Source organism: Hyphopichia burtonii (genome assembly GCF_001661395.1).
Source record: "Hyphopichia burtonii NRRL Y-1933 unplaced genomic scaffold HYPBUscaffold_3, whole genome shotgun sequence".
NCBI classification, from domain to species: Eukaryota; Fungi; Ascomycota; class Pichiomycetes; order Serinales; family Debaryomycetaceae; genus Hyphopichia; species Hyphopichia burtonii.
In genome coordinates, this window is record NW_017963730.1 from 1,730,854 (window position 1) to 1,756,093 (window position 25,240).

Consider the following 25,240-nt stretch of genomic DNA (forward strand, 5'->3'; position numbering starts at 1 on the left):
CATTGCTTCGATATGCAAAGTTATATAGATCGTATATAAGTTTAAGGAAAGGATTAAAGCTTCAGTTAAGAGTTTTAGACTTTAATTTTTTTTTTGGCTTTTACAAATGCAACAGCAAAAAAATGACAGTTAGCGCACAATCTAATTTATCAATTCTATTTTAAGGGCTATAATTTTTCGTTTGCAACTTCTACAAGAAACAGATTTCTAAACTAAACAAGTGACTCGAAAGTTTATTGGGGTGTCTTACTTAGAGGCTGAAAAAGTGGGATTGCTTTGCTAATTGAGAATGAGAAGCAGGCAGTCTGTTCAAATGATATCTTCATCATTTATAGCAATTCCTTCAGCATTCATGTTTTGGGGAGGAGAAATGCTTGGAACTGCTTCGAGTCCGATATAAACGACCCCAATAATGAAAACCAAAAGTGCAGCCAAGATTCTAAAGATACTAGACAGATTAATGCTAATTCCTAGAAAAGTATAGACTATTTGATTTGTTAGTAACTACGCCTTGTTAATATAAGAATAAAAAAGAAACATACATATACCACGACCAATGAATGAAAACAAGAAAGAAGCGTACGTGTACGCTTCTGAAGGTACTCTAAATTCTAATGGAAAATTCGTTAGTATCAATCGAATAAACTTTATTCAGCTGTAAAAAAAAACATACCAAGGAATCCAATACCTAAACCAAATGCTATAATATAAAGACCAGAAAGAAACTTTATTACTGTTAGTATTCTCCACGAATAATCTAAATAAAAATTAACATACTGAATGACTAGAAATAATTTTTGTTAATAAAAGATCTAATGAATAATCGATTCAATTGATAAATACTCACAATCCACTGAATAATTGAGATATACCAGAAATCACCTATCATAAGTTAGTATCTTGTATCAAACAAAGCGAACCCGTTTATATGTACATACCGTCAAACCTGCGACAGAGAAATTGGCGATTTTAAAGGCCCCATTCAAATCCAGACCACTTAAGGAGTCAAAACTCATTGTATCTATTCAATTAAGTCTATTTCAATTATAAATTGATTCTCTAATAACAGATGTTTATTGTAAGTCACACCTTTAGTTTTCGTTACGCGGGGGGTTATGATTGAAATCGAAGGTCGTGTGTTCCGGTAAAAATATCCAACCCTATATTCAAAGCTGCAAAATTTGATGCATTTGATACAATTTCAATATTTTTGAATATATATTAGTATCAAACCTTATCGTGTGTGTCTTCAGTGGGATGGGGATAACTGTTTCGATTTTTTTAAGATATGTAGTCGATTTTGACGTAAATAGTTGAAAATTCAGTGAAATCACTGAATTCAAACTGAAATTATTTGTTTATGTTGGCCGAAACCAAACCTCTTTACCTAACAGGCATGTTTCGAGGTGAAAAAACTAATATTGCTTTGGTTTTACCAACTAAATGATTATGGCTTACCCCCCCCCTTAAACAAGAAAATGCATTTGTAAACTCGCTACTCGACTCTTAATTATTTAATTCAATAACTGGTATTTCGTTACTTAGGGCCACTCTTCCAGCAAATTAATCCATGAAATTGCTGCTATTCAAAACACTTATCAATAGGGTTGCAAAAACACACTAGACGTGTACCCACCAAAAACCTTGTCTCCAGCAAAAATCTTGAAACTATCTCGAGAAACGAATATTATATCTCTCTTTTTGAAGTTCCATAGCGATCATGACGTTCATCGGTATTGATATTGGGACGGGATCGGTGCGGTCGTATATCAGATCGCAGAATAGAGAGCCAACAACAAGAGTGTTGCCGATTGCTTCAAACTATTTAGATTCAAATCCCCGGGTTATAACCCAATCTTCGGCAGAGATTCTCCAACAATTGATCGAAACTATACCATCCGAAGTAGCTCATGAGAAAAGAAATGGTATCGCTATTGGGGCAACTTGCTCTATGGTGGTGAGAGAGGTAAAGAATATAAATAATACTAATTATTTATGTCCATTCCCGGTGGACTTTGATTTTGAAAGTACCTTCTATGAAAATTCAAGACAGGATATCATTTTATGGATGGATAATCGTGCTTCCAAACAAGCAGATGATCTCAATAAGTCATTACCCACAGAGATACTAGCAACGATGGGTGGCCGAGTTATACCGGAAATGGGAATAGCCAAACTAAAATGGCTAAGCGATTGGGTCTCTTTTCATAAGATTGAGAAAAAATTGGTGGTATTTGAAATGTACGATTGGTTTAGTTATGCCTTATCGAACCAGACTAGCCAAGGTGTGCTTTTGAACGAAAATTTATCTCGTATCGAGTCTAATTACGCAATGGATGGCTCAATAAAAGGTTGGAGCTCTTCATTTTTGAGAAATGAACTAAAAGTTGCCGATAATATTGAAGTTGGTGGAACTGCTTCCAATGGTATTAACTTGAACTTTCCCCCAATAGGACAACTGATTGGCAAAGTATCAGCTAGCTTTAAGCCAATCGAAGACTTCGAAATAGGCCATGGATGCATTGATTGCTACTCTGGTTGGATATCTTCATTGACCGACCCTAATTCATTGATTTCAAATGATGGAAATAATAATGCAGAGTTATCGATGATTGCGGGTACTTCAACTTGTTTTCTTTTAGCAAGTGAAAAGAGAAATACAATACAAGGTATATGGGGACCTTTTAATCAATTATTATACCAAGAAAGTTTTAAATCCCTCTATGAATTTGGTCAACCAGCCACAGGGAAACTATTTGAAGAGCTTTCTCAAAAGTATACTAACTTGACAAAAAAGCACGATTTCTTTGAATACGTAGAACTGGAAATACAAAAACAGGAAGAATCAAAGGGTAGAAGCTTCATTCAATTACTAAAGGATCATTTTTATTATGGTGATAAATATGGAAATAGAAGTCCTTTCAATGAGTTTGATATGAGAGAAATTACAATGAATGGTGATAGTGCCTTAAAGAAAGACCCTTTAACTGAATTGGTGATTCAATATTATCTTACGATAGAGTTTTTAGTTTTGCAGATGAAACAAATTATCGATATCATAGAGGATAAAGGAGGTATCAAAATTGAGTGTATTAAGATTAGTGGATCACAAAGCAAGAATAAAAGGATGACTAAGATGATCAAATTGGTAAATCCCGAAAAAGAAATCATAACCATAGGAAGTGAAAAAGACAATATTCCAACCGGAGTATTTGGAGCTAGAGGTGCCTCGATCATAGCTGAATTAGCTACCGAAATAGAAACCCAAGAACCAGGGAGTGTCGATTACAAAGAATTATTCACCACCACGATCAGTAATAATAACTCTTTACTAAAAAACAAAAATCGTGTGGTTAAACTAGAGCATAAAAACCCTCTGGATGAAAAAGTTTTAGATATTAAATATTGGTTTTTGCAAAAATTAAGTCAACTACAATTAGATTATAGACAAAGGCTAAAATTGGAGGATATATAGTTTTTTTTTTTTTTTTTTTTTTTTCGAAATTATAACAATTAACAAACATTGGGAAGATAGACTAGTAAAAGCATGTTATTTTGAAGGCAAAAATGAATTGACTTGGAAAATTCTGTTTATCAGATGGTCAAAGAGCTTCTTAAGCTTGCTTGATTTAAATAGAGCGGACCAAAAAACAAATCAAGCGAAGAAAAGTAAACTTAATCCTCATAAAAGCTTGAATCCTTCTTGTAAATCAAAAGTTCAAAACTTATTATAAATTCGGAGCGTAGATGTTTCTCCTCTGTGGCATATTATACTCCCGACGGAATTGAAGGCCAATTCGAACGCAACTCTAAATCAAATCTACTTTTCACAAAATGAGGTCATCAATCACTTAAAGGGTAATTGAATAAGACTTTCACTTTACTTTAGGTCGTCAAATACAATTTTTTTCACATTTAAGAATATATATTTAACTTCAGATACTGATATGTGCCTAATTAGGGAAACACTAAACAGTGGAGGAAGCGAAGAAGCGGAACTAGCTGTAAAATTACTGATAGAATAAATTCTCGAGGAGCTACTTAATTTAGCTTATTGACTGAGAGCCGAAATATAATAAGTCAATTTTTCGCAGCCGATTTGCGTTATGCAGCAAGCCTTTCCGACTCTTGTCTATGAAATCTCCCAAAACCCTTTTTACCGCCAATGACGCTCTGGATATCGGAATAATTGGAAACACCAATAGATGCTACCTGATACTCTTGAATTTGAAGGCCCATTCTTCAGTAGGTAGAATTTGACGCGGATTATAGTTGCACTATTCCAAATACGAGCACTTCAAGAGAGCAAGGTGAGAAGTGAGTTTATGAGACAAACTATTGAGTATTTAGGATCTGTCTGGTGGCTATAAAGCAAGAATTTAAAAATTTTTTTTTTGTTGACGTATAAGAATATATATTTAATAGTTATTTACTAATATATACCTAGAGTGGGAATGACTAGGTTTAGTCAAGAAAACCCTTGTTGAATTAAGTGGTGTGATAGAAATGGTTGGCACTGGTTGAGTTGAGTTCCCAGAGTAGCTACTTAGTTTAATTTATAGATTGAGTGCCGAAATATAATAAGATACCAATTTTTTCGCAGCCTTTCTGCGTAGCGCAGGAAGTCTTTCTGACTCCTGCTTTTGCGATAGTGGAAAGTCCTGAACTTTTAAAAGGATCAGGTGGTATCTATTAATAGTTCGGATTTGTTTAGTGACCAGAGAAGCGTTGGCTATAAAAAGAGACCAAGTTCTGTCGGGGACATTTTGTGTCGAAGGACACTGGCAGTACGCCCAAATAAGATAAGTTGCAGGGCACTCTAAATAGACATGGGTGAGAAACTCGTCTGGAACTAGGTCCCGGGAAAATCTGGGATTGACCTGGCGACCACAAAACAGACATTGGGGCTGTTCACAAATGTCCAGAGTTTAAGACCTAGGCTGAAGATATGGATGTGATCAGTGTTGACGTCGAGAGAGAAATAGAAGGTCTTGATATGTTTCCAAAACTTTTTCCATTTGTCTGCCGAGCAAGAGGCAATAGCTGTGAGCTGTTTAGACCCAAGTTCCGCGTCTTTGTCTTTTTACTTGGTGATTTGATGCTTATAGCTGGTCTTTTGAAAAAATCCGGTTTAATCGTAGGAAGATTTTCAAAAGCCGCATCTGGCAATGTTTTCATCATGAGTGCGTTGTATTCTTCCCAACTGTATTCAGTTGGAGGTAGAAGGTCGAAGTTATCTTTGAGATGGCTAAAATTTTTTTTGACGTAATTTTTGAAAATCTAATAATTTTATCTGACCTATTACAAAATTATTTTTGAAAATCAAAAATCGTGCGCTTGGCTCAGCCGAGAAGCACGTGAGAAGTCTAGATTTGTCTTAGGTTCGAATCTTACAAGCGGTTTTAGCTCAGTTGGGAGAGCGTCAGACTGAAGAAAACTTCAGTCCAGTTAATCTGAAGGTCCTGTGTTCGATCCACAGAAATCGCATTCTTTTTTGATTCTTTTGATTAGTTCGACCATCTAGGACCGCATGTGTCAGTTAAAATTAATAGATCGGTTGAGTATTTCGAGCATAGTTTAAAAAAATCAGTTTTCTCGTTAAAGCTTAAAAAAAAAAGTGCGGTTGTGGACGGAAACACTTTAATTAGGCTTGAAATTTTTTTTGCTAGTTTTGACTTCAAAATTAGGTCTTTACTTGAAGTTTGATCTCGTTGTTGTAATCGAAATATTGCTTATAATCTTGATCGGCTTGTCATAAGTAACAATGAGTGGACCAAGTACGAGGTCCGGATCTAGATCGGTAGAGACCTCCGAAACGAAGAATGATGATAACTTGCAAAATATGACTCAAGAGTCTAATTCATCTGGACCATCTAGGTCAGAGACCCCAAAAACCAAGTTTAAGAGGAACTACAGAGCCTGTTTAAACTGCCGGCTTCGAAAGGTGAAATGTGACTTGGGCTCAGTTGATAACCCTAGAGACGGTAAATGTGCCCGATGTTTACGAGAGAGAAAGGATTGTACATTTGTGAAATCGAAAAGAGGAGGATCTACTAATGTTATAAATGGTAAAAAGAGAAGACAAAATGGAGATCTCTCTGGTTCAGAATCTTCATCACCTCCACTTATCACGTCGGATCCTAATTTACCTCTCCAAAATAACCGAGTCCCTCCAGCATTAGCTTCTTCTCAACTACCCAAATTACCTCCAGTCAAAAACTTAATTGATAATAATGATGTATTATCGAGCTCAAGAACAACTCAACTATATGCCGAAAACCAGGAATTGAATAACGGCCAGGATAATACTTTTAATAGATTCAACTCCCCTCCTTTGACGGATAAATCTCCAGATCTAGTGCCAAACGTAGCCCTGGATACTACCCAAAACTCATTTTCTAACGATTCCCAAAAGCCTAATAATCTTAGCCGATCTGCTACTTCTGGTAACTCCGAAAATAACCATTTTTCCACTATGGAAGGTGCATTAGTGTTTCTTGCTAATGCTGCCGGAACTATTGCACAAGCAGATGAAAGAGATCGCATAGATGCTAGAAAAAGACACCAACAATTAGAAGCCAAGCTTCAAAACGAACAAACAGAAGATAATGAAGATAGACGGTTGATTTCAGAAGGAAAGCAAGTGGCCTCTTCGATCAATGCTAATGATAGCTCTTTCGACTTACCGAGTATCCTATCTCCATCTGCTCAAAATATAGGGTCTTCCAAACCTCCAATTTCGGTTGCATCTTCAATACCTGCTTACATTAAAAAAACAAAAAACAAGAGAATGAGAATGCCCGCTTTAGAAAATGGTGAGCTGGTTAGGCCCAAAGGGACCACCAACTTGTCAGATATAGATTATATTGGGGGTCCAAACAGTATTCTCTCAGTAGCTGAAGCAGAAAAATTGATTAATTTATTCTTCTCCACAATGCATCCATTTTTTCCTTATGTTCCCAAGTTTTTACATTCACCGAAGGTTTTAAGTGGTTATCCAATTCTTTTATGTGCCATTCTTACCATTTCAGCTCGTTATTATCCTTTTGAAAATAACGCTAGTACGTTGGGTGGGCCTCATGGAGTTCCCCGAAATATTGAAGTCCATGATAGATTATGGTTATATGTTCAAAGGCTTATCTCGCAAACAGTATGGGCTGAAGCTAGTACCAGATCTATTGCAACTGTCTTCGCATTCTTACTCTTCACAGAATGGAACCCAAGAGCGATTCATTGGAGGTGGGATGATTATGCAAATAGAGCAGATGACAGCTTGGGTCAAGGCCCGAACAACCTTTCTGATGAACCAACTGGCTTGGGTGCAATGAGAAGATCTTATAGAATGTCATGGATGCTTATTGGTTCTGCAGTACGATTAGCCCAGGACATTGGATTCATGGAAATTAGCTCTAACACTTTCTTGGCTACTCATATTGCAGAGATAAATAGTGTCATGAATATTAGCCGTCGCTCGATGCTTGCATCTTCTTTATCTGAAGTCGATTTAGATGAAGATGAAATCACTCAAGAAGACTTGGAAGAGGGTGAAGATGATGACTATAAATTTCTTAGCTTGAGTGAAGATGATTTGAAAGAACTTTCTTGTGAAAACATTTTGAAATTTACCAGAGTTCAGAAAGCTAAAATTGAATTATTGCAGATAATTTCCCTCGGACATGAAGCATTGTATGGTTATAAGGCTCAACTAGGTAGCCTCTCACAACGTCAAAATCTTTCCGTTTTGAACATTATTAGTCCATTGATAAATGGTTGGAAGAATAAATATAAAAGTTTCTTGATTCCTTCAAATAGCAGGATTTTGAGAAATGTGAATAATTTACAAGAGCATTTAGAAAACAAGAGCTCAAGGATCTCGAAAGAACTAGGAAATCAAGTGGAAAATGAATCATTCATTTTTGAGTATAATTACACCAAATTATACATTTACTCATTGGCATTGAGTCCTTCTCCAAGAGTTTTGAAAGATTTGAAATACAAAAAAATTAATTTGAAATTAGACGAATTATCCAGGAGTGCAAAGTATATTGAACAGGCCTTCAATGCAGCAAATGAAATGTTATTGGTAGCACACAGGGTACATAAGCTTAAGCTTTTGAGATTCATGCCAATTAGATGGCTTACGCGAATTGTAAGAGCTGTTGCCTTTATAGTTAAATGTTATCTTACAATTACTGCTCACAAATCATCATCTGCAACAGAAGCAAATATCAATGCTAATTCCAGTTTTGATACATTTGATTCGACAATCCTTTCATTATCATTGATTTCAATAGATGAAATTGTACAGAGTATACAGAGAGCTGCAATTACTTTACGTGATTGCTCCCCAGACGAATTACATTTATGTACCAGATACTCTAATGTCTTAATGTACTTATGCTCTGAAATGAAATCTAAAGCTAAAAACAACAATTACGATGAAAATTTTGGAAGTTCCAAATCCTCCAATCATAATAAAGGAGGGAAATCGATATTCGAAGATCGTGATGAAAGAAACGATCAAGAACAAGATAATTCGAAACGTGATTATTCAAATTATGATCAACAAGAGGATACCATCAACCAAAATTTCCAACATGACGAGAGCTCAAAATATGCCTCATCGATCAATCATGATTCTTCATTCCAATTCCCAAAGAGTAACATGAACCCCCATTTTACTAGCTTGCAAACCCAATCAACCCAAGAGACTGAAATAGGGCCCGAAGAGGAAAATCAGATAAAAAATGACTCTTCTTTAGACCCTGATCTTGGTAACCCTTTGAATAGCCTGATAGGTGATAGTCAAGTAATTGACTGGTTTACGAATAATAGAAATATTGGTTTAGACTTTGTTGGGCCATGGACCGAAATGATTGAACAACATTTGAATTCCGATGTGCAATTCAATTTCGAAGATGCTCTCTCATAGCATCTCAGTTATGTAAATGATTAAACGAGTTTAAAGTAAATTTTTATTATAGTAGATAATCTGGCCAATATGAGGAAAAATTATATAAAAATACAAGAAGAATTAAAAGAACGAATAAAAGAAATACCTAAATCATGGATTTGGGATTTAAATTGTAATTGATATGCTAAATGTTCGTAAGATCGTATATTAAACCAGATTTTTGATAGTGTTACTTGTCCTTGCAGTACCATAAATATGAATAGGCAAACCTTTAAAATTATCCCAGCTTTGTATGGTATTGATTAAGGAAGACAACAAATTTCGTGACTCATTACTAAGTACACTAATGCGAGAATTTTCAAACAATCCAACCGGTGTTATAGATTCTGATGGTTGAGGCTTATCCATAAAGGGATTGAAAACCTCATCAATAACTTGATTAGACCCAGGATCAACCTTTTTAGTTATAAATTCTGTGATATCAGCATTCAAGTCGTATGGAAAACTCATTTCGGGAATACCGTTTAATACTTGAGAAATTAGGTATAATTTTTTCATACAATTTTGGGCATTTATATTATTGTTTTTTGACATGAACCCCAATAAGGCGATAGCTTTTTGAATTAACTCTTCATTTGTCGCCTTCGCACAATGAACCATGATGCAAAATGATAATGCAGCAAATAAGTGTTGACTATCCCAAAATCCAAGAACAAACAATTTATCAAATTCGTAAAATTTCAAGATGATTTCTATGGTAGATGTTGCAGCTTGCAAACCTCTGGCATTAGCCAATTCAATTTCTTGTTTATTCTCAATCAAGATTGCTGAATTAGCATTGAATACAAGGGATAGAAGTGGTTTTGTAATTATAATCATTAGCTGATGGAATCGAAGAAATAAATTTCCAATATTTCTGTCATGAGGTTCAATGACATTATAAGATTTGTAAGGACTAAGAACAGGAACTTCAAAGGAGTCAATTAGGTCATCAAGACATTGAAGGATATTTTTTATTAATAATTTTTGGTTGAATTGATCGGTATTGATATAATTAATGGAGAACGTTCTTATATTTGGGCCATAAATAATCTTAATGAATTTTGCAATATATTTTGTAAGATGAACATTAACTTCTAATATTTCACTATTAAAGCCGTCACCCAAATCCACCACGCCATTTTCAATTGGAAGATCAACATCTGTATCAGTATATTCTATGTGAACTGGCATATTCATTTTGGAAGCCCAAACAGTATCAATAACAAAAATTGACCACCAAAGTCTTTTAGCTTTTTCATCATTGATTTTTTGTAACAGTTTAGAGTATTCATCCTCGAAAGCCGGAGATTCTCGTTGCCGATGGAAACCATTTGCAACAGCAGATCGAACAGCAACCCCAAAGTAATTGTAGACCGTATTATACCTATTAAGGTTAGCTGAATATAAAGCCAATAGAAGAGCACTTTGAATGAATTGATAGGTTATTTCTTCTTGAGTCAATCTAAATAATTGAGCAGCCAACAAATAGTAATCAATACCAGGAATCTTTTGTTTTGATTTTGTTGCATTGGAAGTATTATCGATCAATCTTGGAGAGTTTGGAGATGTAGAACTAACATTTAATAATTGTTCACCAAATGCAAAAATTATAAACAAGTAACATAAAGAAACCGAGGAATTTTTTTCGGATAACATTGAAAGCCATTTTTTTTCTTCAATTTTATCACGCAAATCAAAAATTGTGTAAATATCTTCAATTAAGTTCAGAATCCCTGAAAGTTCGATTAAGTAGAATTCGGAAGAATAAGTATTATATACTTTATTTATAAGGCATAGAGCATATTCTTTCTCGGGTAAACGATGACAACATAAAGCCAATAACTTAAATTGAAGGTAATCATTTTCTATGTCAGGTAAGAGATAATTCTCTTCAGTGTAAGGATTTAATAAATCAGGTTCACTAGGAAATATATGATCAATTACTCGATCTTGAATAAAATCATTTTCATTTTTTGACGCATTAGATAGTTTAAATTTATCAGCAGTAAAATTAACTGGTTGTTTAAGAATTGAAGGATCATGAAAAGGCACTTGATTAAAATTATAAGATTGTGAAGGCTTATTTAATACTTCGTTAGAAGGCGGCGCTGTGTTAGTATTATTACTTTCTGATTGTGACTGAAATGGTAAATTATTACTTTTCACCAACGATTCTAAATACCCCACTCGATCATGAAGTTTATTCAAATCACTTTCCATAATCACGATTTTTCGATCTCTATTAGGATACACACAAGCATTTTCCTTATTAACACTCTTGCAATTGGCACAAGCCGGTTTTTCACCTGAACAACGAATCTTGGATAATTTGCATCTAGTACATGCATAATGAGTTCTTCCAAAGACCTTTAGAGGCTTTGGTTTCTCTATGCCAGCCATCGTGGAAGTGATATGATTGATTGCTGACGTTACTTTCCCTTCTTTTAATTTGTTAGAAAAATAACACGAGAAAGAAACATCTAGATGTAATTAGATTTTCAATAGAGATCGACAATGTCAAAGAACGTTAGAATTCTTCCTAGTGCAAACCTAAAAAAAAAAAAAAAAATAACGACAAAGAACGACCTAAAAAAATTACCAATTAAGAATTTCAGGAAAGAATACTTTATGACCCAAAAAGTTTCAGGTGCAGACGAAAACAAATGAAAGCGACAATAATCGCTTGATGTAAAGCCGGTGAGAAGTTGTTGATCAGGTGCAACCCAAGCTGTTGTAAGTCGCTTCTGTCTTTATGAAACCCACAAAGTAGCAACTAATTTATGAATTGTAGGGATAGGGAAAAAAAAGGCTAAAAAAACAAAAAAAAGGCTAAAAAAACAAAAAAAAGGCTAAAAAAACAAAAAAAAGGCTAAAAAAACAAAAAAAAGGCCAAAAAACAAAAAAAAGGCTAAAAAAACAAAAAAAAATCCGCTAGCCTGTGAACGGGGAACACAAACGGAGACGGATATAGCTTATTCGGACTCCACGATCTTTGCAAGACAAACGGAGCCTGTAAATATTTTGATGAATTCAATTTTTTTCGCTCGATCTAATCTCAGTGCTGGAAGGAGCCTTTGAAAGAGGCTAACGCACCAACCGAAAAAAACGTCAAAGAGACGGATAACTGCAAAGATAAAAAAAAAAGACAGACAAAACGACAAAAGCTCTAACAAAAGACTAACCTCAAAAAAGCTCAAAAAAGTCCGCAGCAGTTCAGAAAATCAACAAAAAGACGTAAAACCCAATAACAAAAACCTGGTTACAGCAATAGATTCAGTTATGACTGAGGAATCAATAATGAATCACCGAGTCCAGCAACCTTTCATATATTAATAAGCAAATCTTATCCTTTAGTGTTATAGCATACTCTGGGGGTAACTAAGCAAATACCCAGCGACGATATGAGTAGATGATACTGTTATTTAATCTCCGGGAAGTCTGGAAACTGGTCACTGAATTGGAGTGCCAGGCCAATGGATGTAGGCAAGTGATTGTGATGTCAAGGAAGAAGAAGTAGTTGATAAATTAAGTTTGAGCGTCTAAAGCGCGAGCGTTGCAAAAAAATTAAGGGATCATCGGAGTGTTTCTCGACTTTCCCTGCTCCGTTAAGCCTAACTCAAGCCTAATTCAAGTATAAGTTGAGCCAAAGAAGCTTAATGTAAGGCTTTAATTATCTATTTAGAGGTTAGAATGGTTCACTACACTGAACAAGTAATAAAACAACTTTTTTTTTAAAATTTTAATATATACAAACTCTATAACCAAACCGATTTTTTAATATATGTACAGTTACCCCGAAAACAATCATTAGTTACCTTTACTGAAGACTTCAATCTTAGCGGAGGCTTTGTTTTTAGCAGTGACAATACAGTAAGAGGCCCCTTGTTGCTTACCAGAATCGGAACCTTTAACACCATTAAAACCGGTACTTGAAGGATCAATTTCACAATCTAAACCATTGCAATCACCTTCATCATCACAAGTAACTCTGATACCAAAATCTGGTTTCTTGTTATCGAAATCTTCAACATATTTTGGATTCCAACCAATTTTAACGAAAGTTTGTCCATTGTCATCCATATTAGCACCGGCAACATAAGGAGACCAGTTACCTTGACTCTTGTCTTTTGAACCCCAAGAACATGCATCATCAGTAGAAACACCTGGTGGGTTAACATAGTAATGGGCGGCAGTACCAGCATAATAATCAGGACCAGGAACTGCTAAATCTTCCAGAGAACCTCCACCAACTTTAGTTGGAATTAACATATCTTCATTACCTGGCAAGACAGTTTGACAAAAGGCAACTTGATCATTAGCACTGTTTTTAGCTTTAACAGTACCTTCACCATCAACACAATAATCTTTATCGGAAAATGGTTTAGAAACAGTACCATCACTGTTACATTTTAAACCACCATTTTGAGATTCTGGATACTTATAACTGGTAGCCTTGGTGTCCCATTGGGCCATCAATTTACCTGATGGACAAGCGTAAGGACAATAGTTACCAGAAGTACATTTTTGGTCTGGTGACATGGCCCAACCACCATTATCTTTATCAGAAGTAATGGCAACTAAACCTTTACCTTTTGGAAATTGACAAGTATTACCATCTCTTTTACCAAGAGTAGAGTTAAAAGGAGCGGCACTAGCAGTGACTGCAATAGTAGCATAGACTAAAAAGTTAGTGAACAACATTTTGAATTATTGCAAAAAAAATTGAGTGAGCGGAAAAAATTGACTTCGGATAAAATGAATGTTTAACTATTGATTAATGAATGAATCTAGTTAAAAATTGTCACCAACGAAAGGAATGTATAGGTGAATGAGAATGGTAATATAGTGTTCTAAAGAATGTATTGGTTACTATCTAGATGTTTCAAGAAGTAATTCTGGGGTGGATCTAACTTGATTTATATACTTTTCGAAGTCTTATGAAATACTATAGTCAGAATCATTTTTGACATACATTTGGCTAAAAATTACTTAAATTAAATACATTAATTGCCTACATCTTACATTAGACGTAGCTAGAGAAAAAGAAAAGGCTTTGAAACTAAACCTCAAAACGAATCTAGATTTGGATGTTGCAAAAAAACGAAAAGAAGAAAAAACCCACCAAAAGAGAAAAAAAAAAGTATTATGTCAATAGATATTTAGTTTTAGTACTGCCGAAGAGCAGTAGTAGCGTTTCCAAAGCTCCTTTAGAATCAAATCGAATCCTTCATGTATGGGGAATCGACTTACACAAAAAACTTTTCACCTTATAAGCCGACAAGGTCAGTTTCAGGAAAAAGAAACCTTCTTACTATGCAAACCAAAAGAAAAAAAAAAGACGTTATCCTCTATACACATTCGAAGTATCGATGAAAAAGGTATCGGGATTAATCGAAAGGTCTATAAATTATGACTCGTAATCTTTGGAAAAGAAAAGTTGCAAGGTTTTCATTTTTACCTCTTTAAAATAATACTCCTATTTTTACAAGCGGCTTGTTTTTCCATTAAAAGAAGATTCAGTTGTTTCTTTTCTTCCAAGTTTAAACTTTACTGAAGCGCAAATAAAGTTGGTTGAAAAATCATATTTTTATTACGCATCTCAGCCTACGAAATCATGTCAGTAAAGTAGTTGAGTGCTACAACATTGCTCAATCTCGAGAAAGCATATGCAACAGAGTAAACGTCTTTGACCTTTCCTAAGTATTGCTATGGTTGAAGAATCTTGATTTGACCTTAGCAAAAAGCCTTTGCAAAACTTTTTCACTTTGGATCGAAAAAACTCCGATACAGGAAAGCAGCCGGCAACCCGCTTTTCTTTTTCTGTCATTTTTAATGGCTTTCATCAATACAATATTAGGGTCTAGAAGTTAGAGCGAACACAAACTTTCAAACCTTTTGCCACCAAAAGATCCTGGGGTAAAGGTATCCCTTCTTGTTCTTAATTCAAACCCTTGATTGAATTAGTTAGTTTGGTGAGAGATTGGTTAATCTAGGTTAGTGCCATCATACTCATTTTTTTCTTTTTTGCAATCTATTAGTAGGTCGAACTAGTTCTGAAACCACTTCGAGATTTGTTTATTTACTCTGATCTGAACATGTTGTGAGGTGACGGGTGGCCAATTTCACTCTAGTTTGATTAATCAGGTAATCTGATGAACGCCAACTATCAAAACACCCATTATAGAAAACCGAGCCTCACAAGTGACTTGCATCGCTTGTATCAGCACTTAAAGTCTAATTTACCCCAAGATCTCACTACATTACTAAGGAAAAAGGCCATACAGCAACAACAGTCCTGCTGTAGGTACCTTCCTGCCGAACATGCATGGCATATTCCCTATTTCTAGGAGTTAGCAGAGGCTATACATTTTACTAAATCTAGAGATTTGACCTCACAAGAACAAAGAAAAAAAAAAAAAAAAATAAAATTGCAACCACAAGCAGTTCTAGAATAGAGTTGTCCCTTTACAAAACCTCGTCACCAGTACACACTGAACCTTGTTTTTTGTATTGCTGCAATTGGTCAAATAATATAGGAAATAGAAGGTATCAAGCGCCTCAAAAAGCTCCGTGAAGGACTACAACAGCACTAATACCTTTTACTGCAGTAGCACCTCATATTATTGCTTATAGGAGTTTGAATACAGTTTCAACGACGGAAAATACTTTACTTCGACGACTGGCAGTATGTGATTTTCATACTGTCATCAAAGAAATAAATTTTGTTCGTATTTATCAAGAGAACGGGTCTTTGAAACGAAACACTACAAAAATGTGCCTATCTCTACCATTATTCTAGACCAGAAACTAGTATTGTACTGATCTATCTTAGCAAGTTTCATTAATCATGATCTGACGGATTGGTTTCATAAGATGAAAAATTTTATTTTTCCCTTTTTGGTCCTAGAAAGAGCTTCACGTGACTTTTTTTTTTATTGTTCAATACCACTACTGAGAAGATTCCAAATTGCATACTGGAGGTTCCTTTGATCTTTACCACAAATGTCCAGCGATTCTAGTCTTTCAGAACAAGTGAAGACCAATTTGTCACATTACAATCTTTGGACTGACGTCCAGGAACACCCGATCAAAGATTTGAGTCTTAAGATTCTATCAGGAATTCCCCCAAGTAAATTGGATAGTAATGACATTGAGAATCAAAGGGAATGGATTATTCCCAAGCCCATGTCCCATAAGGCAAATTTAACTTTGAAAGAAATCAATTCTTGGTTTGTTAGTATATCTGATTTAGTAGAAAGTAATAACAGTCGACCTAAAAGAGTTACCATAGGATTAGTCAACGATGATGGAACGGTAGTATATTATTTTATCCATGATGGTGTTGTCAAACCACGCCAAAATTAATGATTTAAACGATTTGCATTTACCATAATTATATAATAAAGAACATAATATCTAATAAATAATACACAACCATATATATAAAAGCATGATAGAACCATCATCTATCTGATCTTCGAAATTTTTCGGAGATCAATTTTTCTGGTGATTTCAGTCTCAGTCTCTTGATGTCCACGTCAGTTAATTTCATACTAGAATTTGGCCTTTGTCCGACCCCAGACCTTCTTTCATACGGGTATCTATTGATATTATAATCTTCAAAATCATTACTATATCGGACTCCCTCTTCTGAAGATTTTCTACCCCTTTTATAATCTCTCTTGTCTAATTTATCATCATGGGTTGCATCAACTCCTGTATGAAGATAATGTAGTCCAGGTATACTTGAACTTACTTCTTGACCAACTTCACCTCCATTCTGTGATTGTTCATCTTCATAATCCGTAAGATAGCCGCTACTTGGTCTACGAACCGAACATGAATCGGATTGCGGGCTGCTAAGAGCTAACTTCCTCTTGACAACTGATCCAGTGCTACTTGATGCACTATAGTTTCTCTGCTTGAAACGGTCAAGAGAAGTACCAGACCAAAACTTAATAGGTTCTTCAGGACCCGGAGATTCATTTTCATCAGATGATAAATTTGAATATTTCTCATTTTTCAATTTAGTTTGGTTGATTACTGATGTATTAGAATCTGATGCAGCTAATTGCATATAAGGTGAAAATGACGTATCTTTATTATCATGATTCTTGCCTGGCTTAACTGGATAATCGTCTAGATCACTGGTACTATAAAACATTTGACTGGGATATTGCGCCAGTTCTGATATGCTAGAATACCATTTATTATTCGAGTTGGTTAGTAATAAATCATCGTATCCATTTTCAGTGCTATATTTTGTAGAATTAAAACTTTTTCGGGGCCTAGACTGATCCATTGACTTATCTTTAGTATCAAAAGAACCTTGAAAAAAGAAAGCTAATTTATCAAATTCCACCATAAATACGAGTAGATCTCGTTCATTAATAAGTTCTCCGCTGAATTTAAATTCTTCATAGAGTTCAATCATTTTTTTAACATCAGGAAAATTAGGAGGATTTTCTCCCGCTTTTACGAGTTTCGTTAATGATATTATCATTTCTCTGAAAGAATAAGATTTCGGAATATCTATTTGGGTCAATATACGACCATCAACGCTAAATCTATCACCCAAACTTCTTATGACATCCTCGTAGCAACTGTTGGGTGGTAACAAAGTACCATCACCGCTTGGGCTCTTGTTTCTTTTCTGAATGTATTCTGGAGGAGCCATTCCTGGATGATTAATCACAACATCATGATTATGCAAAGGACCAGCCTTCACCTTGATATCTGTTAGACACTCAACTAGCTTTTTATCAATGTATGCACATACATCTTTGGACAAGTCCCCATAAAAAGGAATATAAACTGACTTCGATGGAATATCATTAAGAGATATCCTATTTTGATACAATCTCAGAAAGTATAAGAAAAGAGAAGCAACCAAAAACACAATACAAATAATAATGACAATAAATAACTTTATACCTGATGAAGAAGTCCCCAAAGTTTGCTTGATAACATCAATAGGTGTCACTGCAACAAAACCAATTGTTAAAACAGTAAAGAAAAATAATGAAATTGAATATAGCCAGATAAACACTCTTTGAGGTAAACGAAGTGATATAAAGTTTTCTCTCGGATTCGGTTGGGTATAATCATCTATGTATCTAGACATTTGAAAGTTTTTATTTTCAACACTCATTCCAGGAGTCAGCGATATTCCCATACTGGAACCCCTTGACATGATTGTAGATATCTCGGGTCGAGGATGAAGACTCGAGCTAAACCCTTGTTGATCATGTAGTTGTCCTGTACTCATGATTAAAAGCGGTCTATATTAGTGATTGTCATATATAAGATTCGAAACTCATAGAGCTGCAAATGGATATAAAACCGTTGGAGATTCGACGAAGTTAAAATATATTCCGGTAGATAGATACTTCTTATGAGTTTACTCCAAACGGTCTATTTTGGTAGATGATTTTCTCAATTTTTTTTTACCAGTATGAGAACAGTACGAAAAGCAGAAAAACAAAAACAGTGAGACGATTGCAAAAAAAAAAAAAAACTTCATTACATGATCTAGCTCGAATTATGAAAGACATAAATATATATTAATAATAAAATACACTAAAATACATTAAGACTACAGTACACTGATCAGTTCATAGAATTGTCAGAATTAGGGTTGTTGTCCAGATTTCCATGGTGAAGATTGAGGCTAGCATTTGACAAAGCAGGAGATGAAGCGTTTGAGTTGACTGTTGGGGACATAGTGTTATTCATTCTCTGCTGCTGCTGCTGCTGTTTTTGTATCAAAAGCTTTTTCCTCTCTTCATATTGTAGTTTGGATAGACTTTGAGCATCAAGAGGGGAGCTTATACCTGGGGAATTAGATACCATAGGAGAACCAGGGGAATTTTGAACAAGATTTTGTCCTTGGAATTGGGGTGATTGGTTGCGATTGATTGATTGTTGAGGCTGCAGGCGTTGTTGAAGAGCTTGCTGTTGTGCTTTTTTGGCAGCAGTCAACATTTGAAGTTGGTTTCTCTCTTGAGGAGTTAAGGATGCAAGCTGCTGTTGTCTCTGTTGATTTATAGCTTGTGAATTTGGAGACAAACGCTGTGGTTGGGGAGTACTTCCTTGTTGATTGGATCCAGATTGTTGCGGTAATCGGCTTTGTTGTTGTTGTTGTTGTTGTTGTTGTTGCTGATTCATCCTATTTTGTTGTTGTTGCTGATAATTGGCCAAATAAGTCGCGGCTAGTCTAGTAACTTGTTCCTTGGTTAAATTAGGATTTTTGGTCTGGATAGAATTGATGATAGCTGAGACTTGAGCAGGAGCGAATTGAATTCGTGGTTTAGAAGGCTGACCACCTGCTCTTTGTTGTCCTTGTTGATTAGCAGCCCCCGACATGGATGATGAATTTGGAGGTGGTGATGTTTGTCCCTGTGATTGAGAATTGGTACGTATGCTTTGGGATTGGTTACCTGGTTGACCGAGCGAAGTATTAGCACTTACCGGCCTCTTGTTCTGATATTGATTTTGCATATTCAAGTTAGTATTCCCTTGAGCTGAAGTAGCAGTTTTAGCAGCTTGGTTCTGTTGTTGTTGCATGAGCCTTCTTTGTTTTTGGATTTGCAATAACTGCTGGATCTGTTCTGGTGTATAAGGGGTTCCATTCGGAGTGGTTGGGCGCTTGGCCAAACCTTGAGCGAATGCCTGTTGTCTCATCTGTTGCTGCTTTTGTTGTTGTACATTAAGTTGCTGCTGAGACTGTTGTAACTGAGGCGAAGGAGACCCACCAGTAATTTGACCTGACGAAGGACGAGGTACCCTTTGACCCTGCCCCAATGGGTCACTGGTCAAAGTTGGACTAGGGTGCCCAGTTCCAGCTAATGGTGCTGGGCTACCAGTGTTTGCTCTTTGTTGACTGAGGATAGCAGCTCTTTGTTGAGGGGTAAGGTTAGCGGCAGTCTGTGGAATAACCGGTTGTTGAGATAAACCACTTCCTTGAGATGGAACACTTGGATTCAATGGCGGCGATTGTCTTTGTTGTGGATTTAAAGGTTGTTGAGATGTGGGTTGCCCAGTATGTTGAGGAGGTCTTTGTTGATAATTCTGAACAACTCTGTTTTGCAATTGTTGGCGTTGGACTTGTTGCTGATGAGTCAGTTGTTGCTGTAATTGAGGAGAGATCTGTTGGTTTGGAGCGGGCACAGGAGCATTCGGTGGAATCTGTTGTTGCGACTGCCTTTGCTGCTGTTGTTGTTGCCTTTGTTGTTGCTGTTGTTGCTGTTGTTGCCTTTGCTGCTGGGCAACTGCGGCCATCATTCTAGATCTTGTCGCCTGTTGATTCATATAGGCCTCTTGTATAGACTTATCTCTTTCAAATTTCAAGCGAGATAATTCAGCGGGAGTAGGAACTCTATCTGAACCGCGTTTGGCTCCGTTATTACTCATTTCACTATTAGCGCCATCACTGTTACTAGTTCCACTTCCACTTCCACTACTAGGGGAAGCGGCAGAATTACTAGGATTGCCATTGGAATTGACGTTAGTATTAGGGTTGGCATTGGAAGCTCCAGTGTCATTATTGGTAGATCTACGCTGGGCGATTTTTGCAGCCTGAGTTTCTCTCTTTCTCATGCTCTTTCTCATTGCATCAAACATCGAAGCCCATCTCAATCTACGGTGACCTCTTTGAATTGATTCATTACCAACACCTAATGGTGAGATCCTTCTTTTGGTAGTCAGTTGAGCTCTGTGTGCCTGTTCCAACCACTGCTGAGCATGATATGCATAAAGCCCCTTCATATCAGAAAATTGAAACTTTTCATTCAATTGAATATACCTTTCAAAACATTGCCAAGGATTTCTTCTTTCAATGTTGGATTCATATTTTTTCAAAGTTGAGGAGGTATTCAGTAAATGTTCTGAAATCAAATCCCAATTAAATGCAAATTCTGCAACATAATGGATTAAAAACTTATCATCTTGGGGAAGCCAAATGGTTGGTGACCTGTATTCGATATTTTTAATCAAAGGTGGCTTAGGAGGCTTCAAATAATTAAAACGACGATGGGATTGAAAACCAAAAAGGCCCTTTTGATATTCAGGAGGGCCTTGGGAACTATTTTTGGCATTACTGTTCTTAGAATCTTTTAAGACGATCTTGTACCAATCGTCATTGTCTTCGAAGGGATGTAATAATCGCGAAATTGAAACCATTGGGGATACTTCTGATTTGAAAGGCGAGCCTGAAATCTGTGTGGTATCATCATCATCAAATGCGGTGAATTTTGGTAAGTTCTTAATAATGGATTGATCAATCTTTTTCATATCATTGATATCTGCATTGAGTTTGAACATACCATTAATCTCTCTATTCTTACCCATTCTTTGTAAATCCTCTTCGGTGACTTTTGGTAATGTTGGTGGAACAATCTCATCCTTGGGGTTAGGTCTTGATAACAATAACTTGACATCGATAGCAGAAATTGACTCTTCGTCTGGCAATTCTTTACTTTGGATTTCTTCAACTTTTCCATCTTCTTTAGAATCAGGTTCTGGAAGCACATCATCTTTTTTATTTTCTGGAACCGTCTTTGAATCTAATGCTTCATTTCCATCTTTAATTTCATGAGTTTGGTTAACCTCACTTTCAACTTTATCACTTTGTTCATTATTTTCTTCATCTTCTTGTTTGACTGTTTCTTTATTGGAGTTAAGTTCATCATCAACTTCCATTGGTTCAGGTTCAATTAAAGATTTGTCAATTGGCTCTCCATTCAATTCATAAGTACCATCAAGATGTTTTATGGGTTTTCTTTTAATGCACATTATCTTACCATAAGTCCAATAATCCATGATAGATTGAGCCATATTGAAACAGCAAGACTTTTTGAATTTTGAAGACTCCTTAAAATCAGCAGCCATCCAGTTACCTTCATTCAATAAATTATCTGAATGAAAACTCTTGACTCTTTTATGTTTTTTATTGTAAAGAAAAGGATCGTAATAGCGAATGGGTTGACGTAAAGACCATTTACTTTGTCTTTTCAATTCTTCAATTCTCGAATATAAAACAGCGATTTTACCTTCAAATAAAGCCAGTTCAAAATTATCAGTCATTAGAGTCTTATGACAGCCGGGTAATAATTTGATCAAGGGCAAGGTTTGAGTTAAGTAATAAAGCTCAGCTAATGATGAAACACTATGAGTTTCAGTTGGATAGTTTTCAGGAGTGGAAATGATCTCAAGATCGGAAATGCTTTTCGATAAATACTCTTTTAAGTTTTCATCAATTACTTCTTGCTGGGATTTTAAGGATTTAATATTTGATTTTGGTTTTGGTATACGATTTGTGATAAGTCTTGTTGAAGGTAATAAATTTCTTGGAATTTTTGTGTATCTATGATCAAACCTTGAATCGTGCTCATGGCGTCTTTTCAATGTATGTTGAGCTGCATTAGCAGGAATTAAATTTCTGGCAGATTGACGAGAAGGAGACGGCACATCTTTCTGGAGTGATTTAGCTGCATTTTTCGAAGGAGAAGTTGATTCAACAATTTTAATTTCTGGAATGTTTGAGCTTGCAGGAGGATGGAACAATTGGGGCTTGATATTATGTAAGATTTTATCTTTAAAGTCTGATTCGTTTTCAAGTGAAGGTATTGAATCATGATTGAAAGGAGTTTGTTTATTAATGTCGTTATCATTCAAAATATCATCGAGTTCTTGCTTATATTTTTCATCATCTTGGTCGAATAAATTTGATAAGAGGGGATCTTTGGTGAGTTGATTCAACTCCAGAATTTTCTTAATTCTGTCCCCTATTATCAACTCGCTATCGGCCATTCTTTGAGATAATGAAACAGGGTACAGCAGTTTACGGTATAAGCTATAAGAATAATAACATGTAGGAAAGAGTAGAAGAACGAGAAATTGAAAAACCATCAAAACATCACGTGACATTCACGTGACATTCACGTGATTATAAAACATCCGTGCATACGAATAAATTGCAAAAAAGTTACACTGTAAAATAAAATTTTCAAAAGGATTAAAATTATCAAGATAACAAATAACCAGTACAAACCCGATTAAGCTATAAGTAGGAGAACAGGAATGGGGGGAGAAAGAGAAAATAATTCTATGTAATTAGATAAAGATGAACTTTGATGAAGTAAAAATTGCTAAAAAAAAAAAAAAACACAGGTTAAAAACCAGAAAGAAGATAAATTATTGTACAGAGATGATGGGTCCAAAAAAAAAAAACAGACGATCAGATTAACGTTTTGTTATTTGTAATTTTTTAACTTGATCTTCTAAGGATTTTAATTTAGTTTGCATTTCTTCTAAATCTTGATTTAATCTATTTCTTTCATTAACGATATTAGTTTCCCATTGTCTAAATCTTTGTTCTTCAGCTTTAACTTGTTCAGTAAAGAATTTTTTCAAAGCATCTTCTTCTTCTTTAAATTTAGGGTTATGTAATCTTCTAGGTTTTTTAGGAGCTTGTTTTTTAGTTTGATCACCATTTTCATTATTTTCATCATTATTTTGATTATTTGAATCATCATCATCGTTATTGGAGCCACCACCTAATTTGATTGATCTATAAGTTTCAAAATGTATTTCGTTAGTAGATAAAACAAGATCTAACATATTAGTTCTTAATAATAAAGATCTTAATTTTTTAAAATCACAATGTTTATCATTTTCAACTTCGACTAAACCCCAAGGATATTTTCTACCTCTGACGAAATTACCAGGGCTTATTTCGTATTCATCTTCACTACCAATTATAGCAAAAGGCATTGCTTCAATTAATTGTTTGGAATGTTCAGCACTAGCAGGATCTTCAATTTCTAAAGGAGGAGTATAAATATTAATATCTTGAGCTTCAATGATATCTCTTATTCTTGTTTTGAAGATATCCAATTCATTTGGTGATAAGGTATCCAGTTTGGCAATAATTGGAATTAAATTAACTCTAGTTGATAATCTTTTCATGATTTCAATATCCAAAGGTTTTAAAGAATGGCCAGTAGGTCTAATGAAATAGATACAAGCATGAACTCTCAAATCCTTTTTATCAGTTCTAAAAGGTTGTTGTTCTTGTTTCATAAAAGATTCATGTTGATCATCGATGAAATCGATAATTGGAGTCCAAGAATCGTGATTATTAACATTATTACCAAAACCGGGAGTATCGATAATATTCAATCTAATTTTGAAATTTTTCTCTTCTAAAATAGCTCTAACAATATCAATATCAACTGTTTGATGAGGATTTGAAAATTTATTATGTCTTTCATTTGGATCTTGATGGATTTTTAATGATGATTGAAATAAAGTATTGATAAATGTGGTTTTACCTAATCCGCTTTCACCAGCCACCATTAAAGTGAAAGTAGCACCTTGATCAGATATAATTTTATATCTATAATATAAGAATTAGTATTGTAAACAAATCAACATTTTTTTATATCTTGTTAATACATACCTTTGATTTGGTAAATTGGCAATTCCAACAGGTTCAGGCATTATGAATTGATCGAACGTATTCAAAGTATCAGGAAAGAAAAAGATGTATCCTTAGAGATAACACGAAAACTTGTATTGAAAAGTTGTAGATCAGAAATAGTCGAAGACGACGAAGGAAAAAGACAGCTGAAAAAAACAACAAAAAAAAAAACAAGCGACGACCAATTGAATAACAACTCTACACCATCTACACTAACCCCTACATCAAACATACATCTACCATCAATACACCGACCAACAATACACCATACACCAACAACACATCAATACACCATACACCAACAACACATCAATACATCAATGCATCAATGCATCAATACAGCTACAGCTACACCAACACCATCAATTCGCCAACCACACAGACAATTAACATGGGTTCCTGGTGTACGTGTCCCTAATTGCTAATTGAAACGAAAAACCAAAAACCAAAAAAAAATAAACGCGCGCGAAAAAAACAAAAAAAAAGAGAACAAAAAAAAAGAGAACAAAAAAAAACAAAACGAAAAAAATGGAAGTAAACCGGGCGTGCGCCCACCACGTAAAACCACCGGGTGCTTACATAAGCGGCCCGACACCAGTAAAATGTCTGTCCCTTTTGCGGGTGTGGTGTCGGCGCGCACTGGCTCCTTTTTTGTCTGGTGAGGTCACCCCGGGTTTGTGTCTGGTGTCTGGTTGCTGGAAATGGGGGAATGTCTGACCATTTATCCCTTACTTCCATTAGTAATATTAGATTGAATAGAGATAGAAGAGAGAATATAATAATTTGTGAAAAAAGAAGACGGT

At 35.3% G+C, this 25,240-nt stretch overlaps 10 protein-coding genes and 1 non-coding gene across 11 annotated transcripts; 4 read left to right on the top strand and 7 right to left on the bottom strand.

Annotated features, from left to right (window-relative positions):
• Positions 1-101: 101 nt before the first annotated feature.
• HYPBUDRAFT_152829 (uncharacterized protein) lies at positions 102-1,050 on the bottom strand. Its single transcript, XM_020221221.1, has 6 exons — positions 939-1,050; positions 848-882; positions 778-784; positions 674-725; positions 543-611; positions 102-485 (listed from the first exon to the last, which is right to left on the bottom strand). Exons 1-6 carry the CDS (start codon positions 1,014-1,016, stop codon positions 310-312), a joined length of 417 nt encoding a protein of 138 aa, XP_020077311.1. The 5' UTR covers positions 1,017-1,050; the 3' UTR covers positions 102-309.
• A 670-nt stretch (positions 1,051-1,720) lies between these two features.
• HYPBUDRAFT_138622 (uncharacterized protein) lies at positions 1,721-3,475 on the top strand (the record flags this gene model as incomplete). The annotated part of the gene is made up of 1 exon (XM_020219683.1): positions 1,721-3,475. The coding sequence occupies one exon, from the start codon at positions 1,721-1,723 to the stop codon at positions 3,473-3,475; it is 1,755 nt and encodes a 584-aa protein (XP_020077312.1).
• Positions 3,476-5,396: 1,921 nt separating this feature from the next.
• On the top strand, positions 5,397-5,487 carry HYPBUDRAFT_t85. The gene has a single exon. It is a non-coding gene; the product is annotated as a tRNA-Phe (tRNA).
• Positions 5,488-5,842: 355 nt separating this feature from the next.
• On the top strand, positions 5,843-8,932 carry ARO80 (Aro80p; the record flags this gene model as incomplete). Its single annotated transcript, XM_020218608.1, has 3 exons — positions 5,843-6,101; positions 6,354-8,660; positions 8,730-8,932. The coding sequence occupies 3 exons, from the start codon at positions 5,843-5,845 to the stop codon at positions 8,930-8,932; spliced, it is 2,769 nt and encodes a 922-aa protein (XP_020077313.1).
• A 176-nt stretch (positions 8,933-9,108) lies between these two features.
• Positions 9,109-11,787, bottom strand: HYPBUDRAFT_138627 (Zn(II)2Cys6 transcription factor). Its single transcript, XM_020219684.1, has 2 exons — positions 11,009-11,787; positions 9,109-10,843 (listed from the first exon to the last, which is right to left on the bottom strand). The coding sequence occupies exons 1-2, from the start codon at positions 11,354-11,356 to the stop codon at positions 9,122-9,124; spliced, it is 2,070 nt and encodes a 689-aa protein (XP_020077314.1). The 5' UTR covers positions 11,357-11,787; the 3' UTR covers positions 9,109-9,121.
• A 976-nt stretch (positions 11,788-12,763) lies between these two features.
• On the bottom strand, positions 12,764-13,721 carry HYPBUDRAFT_11362 (uncharacterized protein; the record flags this gene model as incomplete). Its single annotated transcript, XM_020218984.1, has 1 exon — positions 12,764-13,721. Exon 1 carries the CDS (start codon positions 13,655-13,657, stop codon positions 12,764-12,766), a length of 894 nt encoding a protein of 297 aa, XP_020077315.1. The 5' UTR covers positions 13,658-13,721.
• A 2,237-nt stretch (positions 13,722-15,958) lies between these two features.
• SEN15 (Sen15p) lies at positions 15,959-16,321 on the top strand (the record flags this gene model as incomplete). The annotated part of the gene is made up of 1 exon (XM_020222247.1): positions 15,959-16,321. One exon carries the CDS (start codon positions 15,959-15,961, stop codon positions 16,319-16,321), a length of 363 nt encoding a protein of 120 aa, XP_020077316.1.
• A 72-nt stretch (positions 16,322-16,393) lies between these two features.
• HYPBUDRAFT_152833 (uncharacterized protein) lies at positions 16,394-17,267 on the bottom strand (the record flags this gene model as incomplete). The annotated part of the gene is made up of 1 exon (XM_020221222.1): positions 16,394-17,267. A coding segment is annotated over exon 1 (836 nt), but the record flags the coding sequence as incomplete, so codon positions are not given.
• Positions 17,238-18,080, bottom strand: HYPBUDRAFT_106590 (uncharacterized protein; the record flags this gene model as incomplete). Its single annotated transcript, XM_020218498.1, has 1 exon — positions 17,238-18,080. A coding segment is annotated over one exon (843 nt), but the record flags the coding sequence as incomplete, so codon positions are not given.
• A 1,055-nt stretch (positions 18,081-19,135) lies between these two features.
• Positions 19,136-22,249, bottom strand: VID21 (Vid21p; the record flags this gene model as incomplete). Its single annotated transcript, XM_020223956.1, has 5 exons — positions 19,136-19,273; positions 19,427-19,672; positions 20,228-20,352; positions 20,440-21,290; positions 21,747-22,249. Coding segments are annotated over 5 exons (1,863 nt in total), but the record flags the coding sequence as incomplete, so codon positions are not given.
• A 948-nt stretch (positions 22,250-23,197) lies between these two features.
• Positions 23,198-24,457, bottom strand: HYPBUDRAFT_138642 (septin family protein; the record flags this gene model as incomplete). The annotated part of the gene is made up of 2 exons (XM_020219685.1): positions 23,198-24,353; positions 24,417-24,457. 2 exons carry the CDS (start codon positions 24,455-24,457, stop codon positions 23,198-23,200), a joined length of 1,197 nt encoding a protein of 398 aa, XP_020077320.1.
• Positions 24,458-25,240: the final 783 nt, after the last annotated feature.

What these genes read in the sequence shown, in the direction of transcription:
- HYPBUDRAFT_138627 (XM_020219684.1), bottom strand. Translation starts at nt 11,356, where the DNA reads ATGGCTGGCATAGAGAAACCAAAGCCTCTAAAGGTCTTTGGAAGAACT. An exon ending in AATCTTATAATTTTAATCAA is followed by an intron (nt 10,844 to 11,008) that starts GTGCCTTTTCAT and finishes TACACTGAAGAG; the next exon opens with AATTATCTCTTACCTGACAT.
- HYPBUDRAFT_152829 (XM_020221221.1), bottom strand. Translation starts at nt 1,016, where the DNA reads ATGAGTTTTGACTCCTTAAGTGGTCTGGATTTGAATGGGGCCTTTAAA. An exon ending in TCTCTGTCGCAGGTTTGACG is followed by an intron (nt 883 to 938) that starts GTATGTACATAT and finishes AACTTATGATAG; the next exon opens with GTGATTTCTGGTATATCTCA. An exon ending in ATTCATTGGTCGTGGTATAT is followed by an intron (nt 486 to 542) that starts GTATGTTTCTTT and finishes CAAATCAAATAG; the next exon opens with TCTATACTTTTCTAGGAATT.